Here is a 20,532-nt window from a genome sequence, read left to right as displayed (position 1 = left end):
AAGTATACATTATAGAGGTAGTTAGAGACTAAGGTTAGTTATATTATCTTAACTCTTGCTCCAACCAAATTTGTTGTGCTGAAACAGTATCATATGCTTTCACACACTGAGACTGTGATTCTGTTTGGAGCATTACTTCCAAGAAACCTTGGCCATCCTGCTGGATTTCCTGTTTCTACAGATGTGACCAAGCAACCCTGTTATTTTGTGGAATGCTGGATCATAAAGTAGTTTTCACAGTGACTTGGAGTATCAGACCTGTGCAGTACTGATTCAAAGACTAAAGAATAAGTATTAATAGTTCAAGCAAAGTTTAAAATATATTTTTAGCTGTTACATACGCATGGAACTTTATAGTTCATAGCTCCTAGATTGTGGTGACCTTTCTGTAAAGAAAAAGATTTTTCTTTAGTGGAAAGCTTGTCGTTTAAATGAAAAATGACCATGAGGAATTCTTAACATTTTCTTTTTCCCACCCTCTGCTTGGAAAAAGAAAAGGCATCACATTGCAGCAGCAATTGAAATAGAAATATTTTTATAATAGAGTTTCACTCTGCTTGGAAAAAAAAAAAAAAAATAAAAGACTTGTAAAGAAAGCAATACAGAATTGTCCTCTTCTATATTTAGTCAAATATCTAAATTTCTTCTAGGGGATTTCGAGAATAAAACCACCTAAATCAATGGCGATTTTTTTTTGTAGATAAAGCTTGAAAAACTGTATATTATGATTGGGGATTACAAGAGATGGCTATTGGTTGTTGAACACTTAAACTGATGATTTTGTCTTCAAATATGTTGAAGAAAATTGCCAGAAAATGAAGGTACATGAGTGTTGTTTTGTTCCAGCTCTCTCCACCTAAAAGTGAGTGTCTATTTTAAGGCAGATTTCTAAGTCAGTGGAGATAAAACCAATACAGCCAGTGGTGTCTAGAAAACAGCAGTTATCCAAACGTATATGACTACTTTGAGATGAGCTGAATGTCTTCCCAAACTCCGCTGATTGACTAGATCTCCAGTGACTGTCATAGGTGCTTAGTTTCCTGCATCTAAGTGTGTTAATGAGGAGCTAAATCCCACGTGATAAGTGTACTCCATCTTTGTGTACAGGGACAAGTGCAAATTGACACAACTTCCTCCAGGTTCCTGCCTGGAGCGGTCAAGCTCCGGTGTAGAAACATAATTGGGTTTGCAGACATGGCCCCCAGGTAAAGAGCAGCATACATGCAAGATTTATTGCCAGAGACTACATTACAGATTCGGTGTGCTTACCTCACTGCTTCTCCTGAAGATACCTTGCAGCGTGGGTCACAATGAGACAGGGCTTTCAGCTGCTTATTGAGTCCTCTGGCTTATGGAAATGTTCCTATTCTCCCTGCTGTTCCCTGGTGCTGGTGTCAGCCTTCTGCTCAGCTGATGCTAAAGCAGAGAAAGTAAAGAGGTATCTTTCTTCTAACTATAGGTCTTGATATTTGTATCACTGTCTCATAACAGGATCTCAGCTGATGTAGGAGCTTAGATATGGAACAGGCCATCAGCTGAAGATCAAAGTTAAAGAATGGAGAATTCAAGGAAAAGGAGTATTTTCACTTCACCTCTCCTCCTGCATTTTATAATGCCAATAAAAACTGAGCAGAAATTGCAAATGTCTGAAAGGTGTTTGTAAAATATTCTCTTTTATTCACCTCTCATTTAAATTACACAATAAATGTATGCACACACACATACACCCATATTCTTCAGATCTGTCCTGTCTGATTTCTGGGTACCCTGAGTTGCTAGGATTGTTCATTGTCTGAGACAACATATACTGTGCCTGTGTACGTGCACAGCATCCTTAGTCATTAATACCTTGGGTGACTGACTGAACTTCCAGTTGCCTTCAACCAGAAGGCTGCAGAAAAACATTTGACAAATTTTTAGAAGAACTCCCCAGGGGGAAATTTCAGGCAGTCCCAGGGATTCCTCCAGGCAGCTCATGCTCCAACCCAACTGTTATGCATAACCTACGTGTTGCAACAAATGCTTCAACTTCCAGCCTGGGTGGAGAATCAGCCATCCTAGAGACGCCCCTAGACATCTCTTTGCACAGACTTTATCGAACTGTACATAGGTGAGATACTTGTAAACACTCCAAAGAAACTGTTCCTACAGGTGCAGAAATTATCATGTGACAGTGAGTCTTTTGTACATAGCAAACAAATCATATATATGCTGAAGAGCACATGTAAGACCATGGATCAGATGAATTATGAAAAATTACTAGAATGGCAGTTCAGGGTGTCTCACCAGATCCAGCTGAAGATATTCCAAGGACTCTTCAAGGGAGACTCCTGACATTATCCAGCAGTGACAGACCATTCTGCTCAGGAAATCTGACCTACCGTGCAAATAACAAAGATCCAAATAAATTAATCTTTTTCAGCAACAACAACAACAAAATGTCATGGTTATCTGCCTGAAAAAAAAACATTGCCAGCACCAAGGAAAAAAAGCTTTCTGGGCTACAAGTATATAAGATATGTATAACCAAAACTAAACATTCACCTGTGTAGACAAGGCTTGGCTGAAATCTGACGGCTGCCTTATGAAGGTTTTAAATCATTTACATGCCTTGTACTGTCTTACTGTGGAAGCATGAATTTCCTTTGAAATAAGTGTTTGTTTTAGAATTAATTTATTTTGATGGAAGTTAACAATGTCCATTTGTAAGCTTATACATCTTGAAGTGGTTAATTTTTGTTATGTCTTCTCAAGAACCTTCTGCTATAAAATAATTAGGAAGAACAGGAAAAAAACGTGACAAAACTAGTTGCATTTGTAGTTAAAAGGTGCCATTTCTCATTCTGAGATTTAGCATTTATATGTTTTGAGAGTCAACAGTAACATGGAAAAAACAGTAGCTTCTGTGCCAATTTTTACTTCAATGAACTGAGATACGTGCCAGAAGATAGGACACTTTATGAATGTGTCTTTTTACATGCTACAGAATGCGTCTTGGAAATTTCACAGAAATTATGCCATCTGGTTACCCATTTGCTCATTATCAGCCATACAGTGAGGGGAAAAATGTAGTTTATTCAGCCTCACTAGATTCAAACTAAATCAAAAGTGCAATTTGCTTGATCTAGTATAGTAAGATATGTCTGCTGGGATTGATTAAAGTGAAAATACCAAGTGCCACGATCCTAGAGTATATTTCATCATCAAAGATACTTAATTTAATTCTTAAAATATAATATGAAGATAACAGATAGAGCCATTGTGTCATGCTAAATCCTTCAGAACAATATTTATTAAAACTGGTATCAGTGAAACAAATGAAAATGCCTGTAAATTAATTTACACACATAATAAATCCAGTACACTGGAGTGCCTAACATGATCTGACAGATCTAGGAGTTTTTATTTTAAGTCATTAATAAAAGACTGTTCAGGATGTAAAAGATACAGAAAGTTTTCAACATCTCTTCTATTAATATCAGAGAGCAATTACACCACCTATTATCCATGACTGAAAGACAGTATTTGTTGGAAAAATGATAGATTAATTACTCAGCAGATATAAAGTTCTATAATGGCACTGAAAATGAAGTAGCTACAGCATAACCACTAAGACCTAATCCATGTCTATCTTTGACATATCAAAATGTTTTGTTTTGTTTCAGATGTCTAGTGTCAAATTCTTAAAATTTAAATCCTTTCTTCATATGAAGAGAACTCTTCAAACTCTTCATACGAAGAACTGTCTTCAGAACCAAGAGTTTCTGAAACAGGTTTCTAAAAACCCAATGAAGTAATTCTCAGATCTACTTTTGGCAAATATACGTTAGTTAGGATGGGATTTACCTCAGAAATGTTTAGCCACCCAAAAGCTGGTGTTGCAACTCAGCTAGTTAAAGTTAAATTTAAAAAAAACCAAGCAAACAAAAAAAAAATCCCACATACTAAAAATGAGAATGATCATTTTTGGTCACTTGAAAATTTTAACCTAAAATTAATTATTTGGGGTCTCTTGATTAGATCAAATGTATAAACTATGGTTTTGGCAATGTTATTTACCTGCTTCTACTTCTAGCACTGCAGGGGGTACGTACATCTGGATTATCGAAGGCTAAGGGTGAAATTTCTTTTCTGCTTAATTTAGAGAGAAGATAGTAAATTCCCAGAAGAGCTTCTTTCATCCAGCTACAAAGTGAGTTTCTATAGTTTGGACTCTAGGTTATAATTCAAGAGTGCCTTGAATTTTTTTTTTTTTCCTCTATTTGGCTAATTTTCATTTTTATATTAATCAGTCAACAGTTTTGAAATGTTGTGAAGTCTGTTGAACCCACTTTTTTTTGTACAGGAAATGGGGAAAAAAAGAGAATGTGTATCAGGCCCTAAAAAGCAGAACTGCATCACAGAATTTGTGGAAAACTGGCAAGTGTGTGAGCCTAAATATCTGATTACCTCCTAGTGCCTATTTCTTGCATCTATTTTATTGAGGCTTTACCTTGTAACTACCACCATGATAACTGCACAACAAGAGAAATGACGATTAATTATTTTGCACTCAACAAATCAAATAATTTTCAGGATTACGTGAATCACTACATGTGGATATTGGTGTATGCTGCTGCTTATGAAAGTGCACTTGAGGAGAGAAACGTTTCAAATTTTGGACAGCAAATACTGATTTTGTCAGCAGTCTAGCACAAGGAAGTTCAGAAACAGATGTTCCTTTTTTTTATTAATTTCCCATTTTCTATACAAAAGCATAGGATTTTATTTTCATATCATGCCATGAATATTAGCCATTAGCCATTTTCACCATTATTTTAAAATATGAAAACATTGAAAAATAATTTTGGGGATGTGCTCTTAAAATAAAATGAGAACTATGTTAATTATGGCTGGCATTGATTGCATTTGAAATTAGTGAAACCCTTGCCTCCTACAAATCTCTTGTCTCACAATTTATAAAGATACCACTTTGTTTCCTGCCAATATCTGTTTAACAGTGAGCTAAGACAGATGGAGTGTTTGTACCAACCATACTTATGATTTGATTTACATGAAGTTTTTGTCAAATCCTATTCTCAGATTAGTCTTAGCTTTTCATGGTGTTCTGCTACTTGAGTAAGACAACATTATCTTTGAATTCATTGGTCTTAAGAGATCAAGCCTTTCTCTCCCCTCTCCCCCACAAAATGAAAATAAATTCAAGTGATACTGATTTGTTTCTCTGTCAGTGGCTGAGGAAGGGAATGAAAAATCAACTTGCTGCCACTTTAATTTATTTAAGACACAGAAGAAATATCCTGACATGCTCTTAGCAATACATCTCCATAAGAATTCAGATGAACAGTTTCCCATGGAGAAGTATGTTTTTACATTTTAAAGAGGAGGTAATAAAATGATGTATCTTTTGGTTTTCACTGTGTCTCTCAAAAATTGTAAAAATATTTAGATCTAAAATGAACCAACCAACACCAAACAAACAAGCAAACAAAATTTCGCACAAGAAAAGAAACTGTTCAACATTATTGTAAAACATGTATTTCGCTTTTGCTGTTCTTTACTCACCTTGGCATTCATGTGAGCAGAGCATTGATCCTGTTTTTGCGAGGCTGACTTGCCATAATATCTGTCAGACACCTTACAATTGCTGTTCAAGTACTGCCTGCTGTACCTTAGACTAGTTAGTTCTGTTATCTGACATAAAATGGTTTCTATTTGGGTTTTCCTTATGTAGCTGGGATGCTTTGTGAGAGACAGCCTAGAAAGTGACAAAACAAACACACCTTTGTGTTGAAACTACTTGCTAATGCTGCACAAGTGTAGGAAATTAACCTGAAGGCTGTCACCTGAAAGACAAAGCAGTTCCAGGTGCTGAGGACAGCTGATAAAGGCATCCTGGTCAATGCAGAAATGACCTTGAAAACTTTTCAGTTACCTGTACTGAAGCCAAATCTCCACCCATTAATTGGGCATCAGCAGTCATACATACAGATGCTTGCAGTGCTGTTGGAGGCCCCACTTACTTCTAGCACCTGGTACTATACTCTGCAACTACTGTTAACACTTGATCCCATACTTTGTACTCAACTGCACTTTTAAAGGGGCTCTCCCCCTTCCTCCCACCTTGATATGGCTGCACAGCTCCCAGTTAAATATTCCTCCTTGATATATGGCAGAAAAAATGTGTGTGAGTGGGGCTTCTGCTTACCTCTGCCAGCTCAATAGCGAGGCTTTTCTGGGTTCTTCTTGCATCAGAGGCATCCCACTGACTTCGGTGTCAATGCAGAGGTGCTCTTTTGCCTCTGAATTATGTAGGAGAAGGAGAAGATTCAACCCACAGAGAAATGTTATGAGTAAGTCACCCTGCTGTAGCTTCAAAACTTCCTATAATTGTACAAAAAAAATAATAAATTTCACAGAATTCTCCACAGACTGAATTATTAATTTTTTATTCCTATCAAAGGATATTTACTGACAAAAGAGTCACTGAGTTTATTTAAAATTTATCTTAAGATACTTTTATGTAACTTTTTAGCAAGCAAAATAATGTGAGTTACTGGAAGATCAATGTCCAGAAATGCTAGCTTGTCCAAAGGTTAAATAAAACAAGGTGGGGTGGGGGGGAAGTCATTTTATTACATGAAGAAGCAAACAAGAGCAATGTTTTAAACACGCCACAGCAAAAGACTGGGACTGCTAACATTTGGACATTATGTCTGTAACGGCGTAAATTCTAAGCAGATATTATGCAGCTTTAAGTGAGGAAATTGCCAGTGACAGTAAAAAGCAGACTTCCACGCATATGTAGTAGGAAGCTGCGTTTTATTAAGTTATAATAAACAGGCACGGCAATGATCCACATCATAGTCATCACATAAATGTTTGTCTCACAACATGCCTCATTAACAAAGCACCACTTCATCCACAATTAAAAAGCGTCAGAAAACTTACTAGTACTGAATATACCGCTATTCTGCTATTTCAGTATCAGAGCTGATAAAGCACTCTGATGTAGCAAAGAAAAAGAAAGCTATCAAAGGAATATTTCAGCCTTTTACCAGATGGTGCACACCTTGCATGTTTAGTGAATTGAATTTAAATAAAGACTTAGAAAATAATATCTTTCTAACTACCTGTAGGCTGCAGAATTCTTAAACATATTTGATTTAATATTAATACAGTATGTTTTACCAGATGATTTATTTGATGTAGTAAGTCATTTATTTGATCCAGTATCTCCCACATAATACATGACATACCTGCTGTGACAGACAATGTATCTAATTTGGTAAAGGCAAAAGTTTAATTCTACAGCTTCTTTGCTCTTCTGAATCTCTGGAATAAAGATATATTTTATTAGATTACTGCGCATTAGTTTCAGTTCAAACTATTTCAAGTCAAGTATTATGTGCATTACGAAAAAGTAAACCTAGCTTGAGTGAAAAGAAAAAAATAGAACATAACAGCTTTGCAAATGTGCTTGCATACAAACCACTTGACTTCAATATGCTACTCTTGATAAGTGATATTTGTAATTAGGAATATTTCAACAGCTGCTAGTATTCATGAAAATATCAGTAATTTTTAAGTGTCATGAATTCATATTAGCATTCTATTATTACTCATTAGTTAAAAATAATGTCATGTAGCTGAGGAACAGAAACATTATCATGTATCCATTCACATGCACTGAATTGTCAAAGATATTTGCAATTTACCTGTAATGTGGAAATTGTCATCCAAACTGTGTGATACATAATTAAGACATAACTGATAGATTTGTAGGCATAATGAATGATGTGAACAGACATAATATGTTCTGGCTGATAATGCTGCTCAGTGAGATTTTGTCAATATATGCTAGCTCTTTGGTGCATTACTTTAAGTGATATATACATTGAAAGCAAAGGTGAATGGAATGGTAAATTTTGAAATAATTTCTAATCTTTAAATTATTTTTCTCTCTGAATTACAAAGAAAATAAAAAGGTTTATGGAACAGAATTTTTGAAAAATTTGAGGTAGAAAAGTGGTTTTCAAACAACATGAATTTAGAGCATCAAAAGTATTCAAGGCAATGGAAGAGGAGCCTGAAGAAAATCTTAAGTTGAACTGGAAAGTTCAGTTTTCATAAATCACATTTTTCTTTAATAGGGTAGCAAAAAATGAAGTCTTCACTGTTTTTTTTTTTAAATGAGCTCTACTTCAGACTTTGTGTATTGGCCTGAAACATATTAATAACTCCTGCATTTGTCATTGAGAAAATTGCAGCTCAGATTTTTCCCCATCACAATTTCTCCAGCAGTAACAACAGTACAGTAATTCAAACATGTAGCATCAAATCCTCTCTGAAAAGCATCACCTTATAAATTTGGAATTAAGTGGAATGCAAGGCTGTCAGTTCAATAAACTCATTCCACATCCACAATTGGATACATGACATTTACTGTGTTTCACTTGTGGAACCAGAACATTCAAATTCTCCAGTGAGTTTATTCTTTCAACTTGATGCCATTAAAAGAGAGGTACATGGAAGGCCTAAGTTTTAGTCTCCGTTGATCAGGACTTGGAGCTGAACTACACTAAGAAGAAGGGTTTTATTGAGAAGCAGTTGTTATTCCATCATAGTTTACCTAGATATGTTGGATCTAGTTATTACACCTGAGGTCAGCATTGAATGATATACACGCAGAAGCGAAAGACTCAAATCTCCCACATAGATTCTCTCAAATGAAAACAGAATGAGATTTTATTCACAACAAAATAGGTGTAATTTATAAGTCAGAGAAATTTTATTAATTTTACAATAAGTAAAAAATGTGAGCAATCTACTCAGAAGTCAGGGTGTCTCCTGCTGAAGTTGTGCCAAATTAAAAAAAAAAAAAAAAAAATAGGGGCAAAAGGGGCTCTGAAAATCTGTCATGCTAGTTAGGAACTTTCTTAGAAGTGGTCAGGTTTGAATGTCAGTCACTCTCCTTAATCCAGTTCAAATATTGCACATATTCTGTAATTACTAGACCAAATCCTCTCAGGGGAGAAAGAGAATTGAGTCAGATTTTTCTAACAGTTGAGAGAGTGACTAAAACATGACAGAAGATGGTAAGGGAAATCAGAAATGTATCATCATATTTCTGCACTTCTTTGCAGGAATATTTAAACACTGACATACTTTAGGCGTGAGGCAATACTTCAACTACTCAATACAAGAATTATTCTGGAAGGTAACAGGAGTCTAAAAGACCATAGAAGCCTGGGAAACTTTAGTGATAAAAATGAAATAAAATGTAGGTCTTTCTCAGTGGTTGTTGGGCAAGGCCTTTTAATCTCAATTTGGACACAAATGACTGAATTCCTTTAAAAATCCTCTTCCAACTTTATTCTTTTTGGGGGTCTCGCCATTAGATTTTGTGAAAGAAAGTCATGCAACTAGACAACTGCATCTCCTGGTTAATTTAAATATAACTGTAGGAGTGATTCTTTAAAACCACTTAGAAGGCTAGAAAGCCTGATGTAAAAAATATTTTGGAAAATGGTGCTTTCTACGGGTCAGTGGATTAATGCATCAACTTGCAATTTCCATCTCATTTAATAATATGTATTCTTCATGCAGTTCTTAATCACAGTCAAATCCACCCAGGCACAGAAGCCAGCTAATGCTGAAAAAGCACACCAGCAGCTCTTTCACATCATACTGAATAGGCATATGTTACTTGCCTTCTTTACAATGATCATTTGTTCATTAAATATTCCTAAAAAACAACTCCAAATATACTTTTCATTTAACTACAGGAATCATGTAAAAAGGTCTGCATTTATGATGAAAAGTGGTTTCATTAGTCTCTCAAGACTCTTGTCAGAAGTCTGTTGTAAAAAAGCTACTTTTTCTTTGCTGGGGAAACTGATCAACTCTATGGTTCCCAGATTCAGGAAATCTTTTTATAGGATTTGTGGGGATTCAAGAGAAATTTATATCTTTATTCTTTCTGCTTGATGCAGACTGATGAGGAAACTAGATATGTGAGGAATCTAGAGAGAGTGAACAACAGTTTTATACTACTTTAGAAAAAATTACTTTTTGGATTCCTACGCCATGTATTTTTTTCTCAATTTCAACAAAATTAAAAAAAATCCAAACAATTAAACAATATCTTCCTGTTGTGTTCACAATATTAATCTCACTCGCAAGTATAGAAATGCACTTGGCATATTCATTGTGTACTAAAACTTGGCACGTTAGTAGCTAATAATCTGAGACTGTATTCAAGACTGAGTTGCGGGCGTTCTGGTTAAGGTAAGAGGAAAGCTGAGATCCTCCAGCTCTCATACAGGATCTCCAGATAACAATTTTAAAACATCAGGATTTTTAATAATAATTTTCAAGATTTGGGAAGACTAATGCTTTAAATGTTTGAGCAATGCCTGGCTGAGAATTTATGTTACTGAACTTCCCATTGAGTAAGTGAATGTTATTTATATTTGCTTGAATTGCTTACAATGATAGAATTAAAATCCCTTGAATATTTGGAACAGTAAGAAAACAAATACACACATCTTCTCCCTGTGCTTTGTTCCAAAAAAACTGACAATCCGTTTTTCATCCTTTCAACTAAAAAGGACTTTCTGTATTCAAAAATCTCTTCACTAACTATTTGCAAATTGGATGTTCCTATGGACTAGTATCAATGAAATAATCCATTTTACTGTGTAATTGTATTTGATAAGTTATATTTCATAGAGATTTTTCCGTCCCTCAAGCAGCAACTTGCACTGTAGAATTGTTTTGCTGAAACCAATGACTGTATTTGTAGCACATAATAGTACTTAGCACCAGTAAAGCTTGCAAAACCTAGCACATAATGACTAATATATTTATTTCTATGTCAATGCCTGTCTAGAATTCATACATTAAAAATTAACCTTTTTAATAATAGATATTCCAATTTGAAAATGAGTGTGCTCTGTGTGATTACTGCTACTGAAAAAAGACACCCCTCATTTCTTTATCTTTCTATTTTAAGTGCTGCAGTCTTCTGATGTGTTCTAAGAATTATTTTTTCTCTGCTGAGAGAGTGCAGCCTCTAGCTATATAAACTTTTACATTAGTGATGTTAATATTCTGCTACCAATGCAACTAAGAGAGGATATGCTTTCATTGACATTTCCCTTTGAAGTGAAATCCTAAAGCTTTAATTTTTATTAATGCAAATCCCTGCTAAAAAATACCTTATCCCTCGTCACATATGAAGCAATATAAGATCTAAAGGCATCTTTGCTTTCAGACTTCAGTATAAAACAGCTGCTGCCTGCAGTCATACAACCTTAGGCTCTGATAATGTCAGCTTCTATACCGCAGAGTAGGCAGGGACAAATTACTACTTGAAAAGAAAACTTCCAAATAAAATCCTAAACTTCTGGAAGATGCTGAAAGAGTGAGGGAGTGCTTTACAGAATCTGAGCCTGCAAAGAACTTAAAAGACAGGAAAACCTCACCAAAAATGTATGATGGCTGTGATACTCTAAGGTTCACAGAAGTAAATAAGGAAATGGTGGTTTCCTTATGAATGCATTCCTTACAAATCTGCAATTACATGTCAGAAAGTTGTGATGTCTCCTGTTTATTCTGTACTGCTAGAAAATAAATGAAGTCCTTATGGTTTTCATATGGTTACAATGAAAACAAAAGTCAAAGACCAACAGCTAAATTATCAGTATCTGAAGAAGTACAGTTGACAAAAGCAGCGTTTTGGAGAATGGGGTATAGAAGGCAATTAATACCATATTCTGGCTGCAATTCTATTTGAGCTAGTCATGCTATAATGAAACTACGTAATTATTCAGTGCATCTTATCACAGTGTGCAAAGGCCACTGCTCTGCTACCTAATGACATGTGCATAGGTATAAGAATTGATGTTGTTACACTGTTTCTCCATGTATGCCAGTCTAACAACGCTCTATACTTCTATAGGACTTTACAAATATTTAAAAATAGGAAATATAATATACATACAAAATAGTAATGGCAGGTTGAAATTTGACCTTTAGAAGTTAAGTTTTCTTACAACTTTATTAATCAGCTGAATTCTGCAATTACTTCTCAGCTGATGTAGACCAGATCAACCCACAAATGTCCAACCACCCTTAGAGGTGACTTGACTGGGCTGGTGGCAACTCAGTAGCTCTCAGAAGCGTCATTGTTAGGCACAACCATATACCTTATCAGTCAGCTTGGAATATGGGCAGACCAAACTCTTTTCTGATTATAAAGGACAGAAGAGATATACCAGTATGTATCCTTCCAAATGCAGAGTGTTCCCTCTAGCAGGACTGGTACCCACAGCCTAATGGAGGCAAGAAATACTTAGTGCACATTATGCCTTGCATGGAATCGGCTACGTTCGGGCTCTCCCAGAGACCTGAACTTGTCTCTGACAGAATAACTGCATTGTGTTGTCAACAGTTGCATGTATACATGTGTTCAGGAGCTATATGCAGTTACTCCATGTAAAGGTGAGAGCAGTGTGGTTTGTATTCTGTCCCGTGTGCTTAGAAGGACGTTTTCCAGAAACTTAGAGCTTTCCCACAGACATTGCAGCATTTAATTCCTCTGCGGTACCCTTGCATACACTACTTCACAAATGAAAACTTGAATATTACAGTCTCTGACAGAAGCAAGCTATTTTGAGGTACTTTCTCATGATCTAGTGAGTGCAAACACACTGTTCAGTATTTCTTTTGTAGGATGTACAATGCACGCTAAAATTATCGTTGAAGGAATTGTAATAAATTCAGAATTTTGACAGTAACAACACCCCTCAAATGACATAATACATGCTATTTCATATGTTACTGTTGTCTTTTTTTCCTTTTTTTTTACATATGAATGAAATACGACTTTTGAACAGTACAGTCTTGATTTGATTTTTCTTAAAATATGAAGGCCTTTTACTATGATTTTAGTTAATGTTGGATCTGGAAGAATGGATCAAATCCTGAGGTTTCAACAACCAACAACCAAACGTTAATTTACTTTGGAGACACAGATAGGAAATTTAACAAAAGTAAACAGAGATGTAGCAAAGGGTGGTCTGTAAGTATTTCCTGGATAAGAGACACACTATATGTAAGAAAAAGAAAACACCACCAGCCACAAGTGCCCCACCTTTTCTGTAAGTGAAGAGATTTAGACACTTGTGATGACCACTGACTTGGATATTTCTGCCTTTGCACATTGTCCCAGACCTTTATGAGACTACCTTTCTGCAGTGCCAGCTACAGAAATATGCCATAATGGTCCTATTTACAAATTAATCTTCCTCCAGCAGATCAAGTTGATTAATAACAATAGTACTCCCCATTTCTTCATAAATTAAAAAAAGAAATCACACACACTTAAATGCTAAGAGATTTGGTCAAACGCATTCAAAGCACAAACATGAATGTCACAGCAGATTTATAGTAAACACAGCGAACAGAGGACTTTCATTCTTGTTTTAACAGTTATTTTATGCTGTAGCACTTCTCTTGCCACTTCAGTTCCTGTTTTGCTAACATGCTGCCTGGCTCTAAGTGCGCAGATGTATAGCTATGCCTTAAAGACCTGTACCATCGCAAAGATTTTTAAATATGGTTTTAAGAAAGACATTTGACCTTAACACACTTTGCCAACCTCACCCATAGTGCAGTGGCTGCAGTCGAAGACTGGCTAACCTTCTAGTAACACATGCTGTTCTCACTGCTGGCAATTTGTTACAGCGCTGGCTGGATGAACAGTGTATTTCAGAAGAAAGTCCTGTTGAAGAGCTGGGTATATTTAGCATGCTTTGGGGAGCTCTGTCCAAATGATACATTGAGTCATTGGACCAAGCATTGCAGAAGCTGATTTAGTGGTAAATACAAGTTAACAGTGCAAATATTCCCTAGCAAGATAATTACTTTCTGCATTTTTTTTTCTAAGATGACTTTGCAACCCCTGCCTGTAGTCCAGAGCCCTAAGCATATTTGGATGACATACATGTTATGCATGTCAAAAGCTTTAGCCAGGAAAATACCTATTGAAATGGCTGCAGTATGTGCAGTGGATAGCAATCTGTTCCCTGCTAAAATAAGTGCCACTGACATAAATAAAGCAGAAAAGCTTTAAGAAAGCGGGAATTTTGTTAAAGTCAATTCAGTTTAAACATACACTGTGTTGACATCTGAACTTTGAAATTCTGAAAGATACTAACTGTTGTTTTATTAGTAATTAATATATTTTATTAATTTAAATGAAAATAACTTCTCTGGGAACAGCCACCACTGGAGAAAAGCATTCACTTTCATTTAAATTCCATGCTGAGAATATAGGTCTGTAAAGGAATTGGGACAGACTTTCAAAGGTATTTAGGTAACTACTGATGCAAATTAGATATCAGGTAGGATATCAATATACCTGACTCATACGGAAACTTTCAGAAATCCATTTGCATGCCAGTCTGCTTCTCTGGGAAATGTAAATATATTTTAAAATATTAATAATAGGGTTATAAATGTTGCAAAGCTGCATATTTTCCACACAAAAGGGAATTTCACCAGTCACCCCTTTATGATTCAGTCCTTGATGCATTATGGAATTCTAAGCAGAAACTTAAGAATAAAATGATAGTGAGTTGGTAAGCATACAGTACTTCTGTGATATTAACTAGATTACACCTGATCTAATTACAGATTACATAAAATACACTAAAATGTGTACACTAAGATTACCTAAAGATACACTACCTCCCCTCCCATCCCACTCCTGTATTTTATCTATTCTTTAAGAATAAGTAAGAAAGTGTTTGGGCAGTTTTTGTTTAATTTTAAAAGAATTAACTTATTTTCCTTTTCAGAATGTTATTTCCTGATTATATATCAGGTATTTGTGAACAGAAAATCAGTTCAAATTATGTATTTCAACCCTCTATATTAAAATTCTTACTAAATATTTTGGCTGTTAAAACTCAAGTTCCTGTAAACTTGCATGAATTTGAATAATTATAAATTAATTTAGTTTTTTGTTCAGAGAAGATTTTCATAGTGAAAAGAGCACCATAACCAATCAACCACCATCATGACAGACTGAGTTTATAGTGTTAAGTACTATCCTTCTATCTCAGTCTGTATGTATTTGTTTTTCATTTTATTTGTGTCCCAAGAATTTTCTACTGCTTTTCTAAACTCATTTTTTAGTATAGAAAATATATAATTTATATACTTATATAAATTTACTTATATAAATATATTATTTAGTACAGAAAATTTCAGATAGGAAATCCATAGTTTTAAAGCCAAGTTAAAGTGCAAAATTAAAGTTTATTTACTGAAAATTATCTGGCCAAATGTTTCCTTTAATCATCATTACTGTATATCAAAAAAAGAACTGAAGATGTTCACAAAGCAATAAGGTTTATTGTTAAGATTATGGGAAAAATGTTTGACAGAAACAAAAACCCCAAACAACTAAACAATAACATTGATTTAAATCAAACTTTTGGATGAAATTAATCATTTCCTAGAACTTCCATTAAAGGAAAGAACTGGAATGCTTTGGTGGCATGCTTTCCTGCATTACTGAGGATTTTTAAATTTGTTTTGGAGCTGATATTTTTTTTCCCTGTTTGTTCCATGTCACATTAAGTCTCCAGATCTTACATTTTGCAAAGCTACACAATCACAGAACACTTCTCATGTTGCTCTTTAGAAATTTGATTTATGTCTATTTATGAAGTGTGATATGAAGTTTTATTTTGTTCTAGTTTGGTCTCAGTCTCTAACTTTTTTAATATCATGAAAGACTAATGACAGTTGTAACAAATATATGTTTGAACTTTTGTAAAATGTCAATTGCTTAGTCAATTGAATGTTTTGGGGTTTTATTGATTTGTCATCAAGCACACAATGCCAGAATCCAGTACAAAGGTTTCATGATAGCTCATCAGACTTTATAGAACTCAATGTTGTATAAAATGCAGTAAAGAGTATTCCCATCAAACATTCTTTCCTATGGCACCACTAAAAATGCTCCTTCAAATTAAAGTTTTCTGAGGTTAAAAATAGTGCTTCAATGTTATTAGAAATGAAAGAATTTTTAACATTTTAGCCATGATTAATATTACATAGATGTAATCATTACATCCAAGCAGATACTTCTCCTTTCTCTCTAGATCAGTGAACAGTTTTGTTTGTGTTATATTCTAATATGCAGAGGTACACAAAGACTGATTGCACCTCTTAGTACCTAAAAAAGACTTTGTGTTATCGAAAGCAGTGAGATGCTAAACAAGATGAGAATACTTTGGATAGCAAATCTTCAATTGCAATTTTAATTTCTGATCAGGTGAGAACTTAGATGTGCATATCTTTAAACAGGCCAGGGAGATCAGTAGTTTCTGCAACTGTGTCATAATTTCATTGGCACTAGCAGAGCTTACAGGTCTTCCTTCATGTTAGGTCACATTTGAGGTGTGCTCAAATCTTTGCATAGCTAGAAACTTGCACTTTGTTGGTAGGATGCTGAAGATAAATAGTCTTTATTCAGTCTAGATTAATCTTACAGAAGCTCTATAGATTTTTCTGTCTTTTGTATTTGTACATAACACTTTGAGATGACCTTAAAACTGATAGAATCCTCCTGTAATCATCTGCTTCCCGCTGGCATTTAAACAAACACAAAACTCTTCATAAAGCTTACAACATTCTGTTAATTTCCTTTCAGAGGTGCAAAGGGAATAGTGAAATACCTTTTTGATTTACATTGTATTTAAGCTCTTTCCTCACTACTAAATTCAAATCCACTTATAACACATATTCCAGTTAGATATTTAAGGGATATTGAAACTTCAGTCCCTTCAGGATGAAACTTACAGTCAGAACTAGATCTTGGTGAAAATATTTAATCAATGCAGGCAAACCCACCATGTATAGTATTTTCAAACATTCCCCAATTTTATAAATTTGTTTATATACAATGATTTGTTTATTTTGATAGCTTAGTCAAACAAAAATGAACCTCAAAACCCAAAATGGCTCAATTCAATATACTAGAATTAGTCATTTTTTGTTTGTTTAGTCAGTGAGTCACTATTGACGTTTCTTTTAATTAAAATGCAGCAACCAAACTATTTCATATTTCATCAAATTATTTTAACTTTAAAAGACAAAGAATGTCACTATTATTTAATGTATCTTATTTGCCTACAAACTGAAATTATTTTTAAACAATCCCTTCCCTAAAATATATTGAATGCTAGCAAATCAGAAAGCCTATTTCTTACCCAGTTTTCAGTTTGGAGATATGACTTGTGCCATATCTTACTGCAGGCAGTAGAATAGGCAATGACTTCAGGCAGTATAATATATATGTATATGTATAATATGGCTTTAATATTTGGACCTTCATGTTTTGGATTTTTTTTTTTTAACTCATAGGGGCATACAACTGGTAATAGTCCCTCACAGAAAGTAAGGAATACTACAGAAATGCTTTTTCCAAAATTCAGATTTTTTAATTGAGATACTTTTGACCACTTACAGGTTCATTTTCATGCATTCATACACATACAGGTTCATTTCAGCATTCTGAAAGTGTTCCTCATTGGAACCAGATGTTGTAAAGCAAAAGAGCTGCATAGAGATAAAGATAGTAAAACTGATACTAGCAAATGAGGAGCTGTTTCCTGAAAGCCAGTGAAAATAATGGTGCTAATGTATGGGCAAAAGATGATTTTAAACTATTGTGCAAATATTTGAAATAAAAATGGCCAAGAATTCCTGTCCGTAGTTTTGCACCTGCTGCCTTGTTTTCATATGTTAATATCTCATTTTACTATGGCCATTTACAGTGTCTAGCTTGACTACCACAGTAATATATACAGAAGTGTTAGATTCTGTAGATGTTAGATTGGTAGAGTTTCATCCATTAAAACAAACAAAAAAATCTTGATCACAAACTTTCTGGTGGGACAATCTGAGAATTCAACTAATTCTACATTATAGTAATTTCCACATAAAAGCAAGGAGATTGCCATTATCTGAATTACCATTTTGTGTATATTCAGTTGCTTCTACAGCCTTGGAAAGTATGAGGATGGACTCAGTTTTAACACCTTTTAAAGATTAAATTCATCAGTTGTGATAAGAGCATGACTGGAGATTTGTCACAGACCACTGAAGCATTTAACCGATATTCCACTAACCTTTCTGCTCCATCTGAACCTGAACAGCCTTCTTACAGCGCAATCAATGAAATGAGCCTTCCCATTCCTAATGACTACTGCAAGAATACAAATTTCTGAGCCCCGGAAATATACAAACACTAAAATGTGCCAGGTTTTACCAGATACCTTTGAAAACACTTGTATATGCCATCCTCTGGGATTCCTTATGTCTAGCCGGCAAAGTGTCTGCTGCAAAGAAATATGGAAGAATGAGTGCTAAGTAATTCAATAATAATTAATATCAGGCACCAAATGGATTGATGAACTTCAACATTTTAAAATTTCTGGAATAAAAAAAAAAAAAAGGAACTAGGAGAACTGTAGAAAGCTTTTGAATAGGAATTAATTAGAACATTTTCTTGATAGCATGCTCAAAACATTTATAACTAAGATCTCCTTAACTATTTGGTAAGTATTTAAAGACATTTATATGGCTTCTCTTCAATTATGTAAGATTTTTCCATACACGTGGTTAGTCAGTCCTCCTTGAGATCAATGACAAAATTTTTCAGGGTTCAAAGGAAAGAGAACTTGATACTTCTATGAAACATAACATGAATAAAATGGAAAAATTAAAAATACATTTTCTTATCATTTGATAAAGTACTAGATGTGAAACTGTAAATACCACAGGATTAAGATAATCTTTACATACATATTTTGTGCTGATTCTTCCATACCAGCCTGGGTGTAAGGTATAATTGAATAATTAAGAATAACTGAATATTACAGAATCATAGAATGGGTTGGGTTGGAAGGGACTTTGAAGATCATCTGGTTCCAACCCCCTGCCATGGACAGGAACACTTTCCACTAGACCAGGTTTCTCAAAGCCCCATCCAGCCTGGTCTTGAACACTTCCAGCGAAGGGGCATTGCAACTTCCCTGGGCAACCTGTTCCAGTGTCTAATCACCCTCACAGTAAAGAATTTCTTCCTAATATCTAATCTAAATCTCCCCTCTTTCAGTTTAAAACCATTACCCCTTCTCCTGTCACTACACTCCCTGATAAAGAGACCCTCCTCATCTCTCCTGTAGGCTTCCTACAGGTACTAGAAGCCCCTTTTAAATTATCCCTGGGGCCTCCACTTCTCCAGGTTGAACAACTCCAACTCTCTCAACCTGTCCTCATAGGAGGTGTTCCAGCCCTCTGATGGTATTCGTGACCCTCCTCTGGACCCATTCCAACAGGTCCACGTCCTTCCTGTGCTGAGGACTCCAGCACTGTGGTCTCACCAGAATGGAGTAGAGGGGTAAAAACACAACCCTCGATCTTCTGGCCATGCTTCTTTTGATGCAGCCCAGGAAGCCATTGGAATATATTCTAGAAATGAATCATGAGATGTTAATATGCAGGAGAATCAGCAGATCATTTAGCACAGTTGTTTCCACACAGCTTGATATCCAAATTACTGTGGTAAATTCTTTGTGTGTGTGTATTTTAGGTTTTTAAAGGGTTAGCATACTTTCCACTGCCTGCCACATATCTTGGTTTCTTACCAGTGTTATCTACAGAGTGGTCCCACTGGATCCACAACCTAGTTCAGAGCTTGAAAGAACCATAGCAGACATGGACAATTCATCAAAAGTGGGATGGTTCTTACCTACAGCATGGCACAAAATGTCTGAATCACTGGACTTGTGGTTCATGTGCAAGGAACAGCAATTCATGAGCTGTGAGACCTAACTCATTGTCCATGAGCATAAGTTGTGCCCAGGGCCTCCAGGATAAGGTAGCTTGTGGCATTTATTTGCACCTCTCAGCTCTGCCCCACTTCTGTTTGCAGAAGCAGCATCCACAGCTGAGCTCTGTGACCTAAAACAAAGAAAACTAATGCCTCTGAAAGTTCGGCACACGTAAGCCAACATTTCCAAAAGGAAAAAAAAAATTCATTCAGTTCCTCACCTTCCTTTCAAACATGTAACGAATTTTTAAGTACCAGAAAGACAAATATTGAAACAGTCATACTGTGAATGTTGAGGTTTTTTTCTGGTACATATTGCATGAGTCACAAAATTCATAAATACCACCCTGATGTGTTCTGGTATACTGTTATATTTTCAGTGATGTGATTACTTAGCTTGTCTACCTTTGCAAAGTAGCATCTAGATAAATAGCGTTCACTCTTGCCCCCTTTACCTGAAAATCAAAACAAAAGAAAAAGAATTTTAGTATTATTTTTATGGAAATTATTGGGGGAGGGGAAGAAAAGGACACAACAATGGGAGGTTTTTTATATGCCTAAAGAGTGAGCCATTGGTCATGTGTTTGTGCAGGGTACCAGCTTTGAGACAGTAC

General features: G+C 35.3%; 1 protein-coding gene across 7 annotated transcripts in view; it reads left to right on the top strand.

Moving 5' to 3' along the window:
• Nucleotides 1–20,532, top strand: part of LOC106887375 (U1 small nuclear ribonucleoprotein C-like) — a 68,919-nt gene that overhangs the window by 23,008 nt on the left and 25,379 nt on the right. For 3 of the 7 annotated variants that reach the window (XM_014940836.1, XM_014940841.1, XM_014940835.1), the window contains one exon: nt 4,145–4,192. The exons of 3 other annotated variants lie outside the window; for them this stretch is intronic. Coding sequence is in view for 1 of the 4 variants with exons in the window: in XM_014940841.1 (XP_014796327.1) it covers nt 4,145–4,192 (48 nt within the window). In the remaining 3 variants the exon portion in view is untranslated. One more of the 7 variants, XM_014940839.1, reaches the window with a different exon arrangement.

The sequence above is a fragment of the Calidris pugnax genome, unplaced genomic scaffold (genome assembly GCF_001431845.1).
Source record: "Calidris pugnax isolate Ruff unplaced genomic scaffold, ASM143184v1 scaffold8, whole genome shotgun sequence".
NCBI classification, from domain to species: domain Eukaryota; kingdom Metazoa; phylum Chordata; class Aves; order Charadriiformes; family Scolopacidae; genus Calidris; species Calidris pugnax.
The sequence above is the reverse complement of the archived record's forward strand: the minus strand, read 5'-3'. Positions and strand labels throughout refer to the sequence as shown.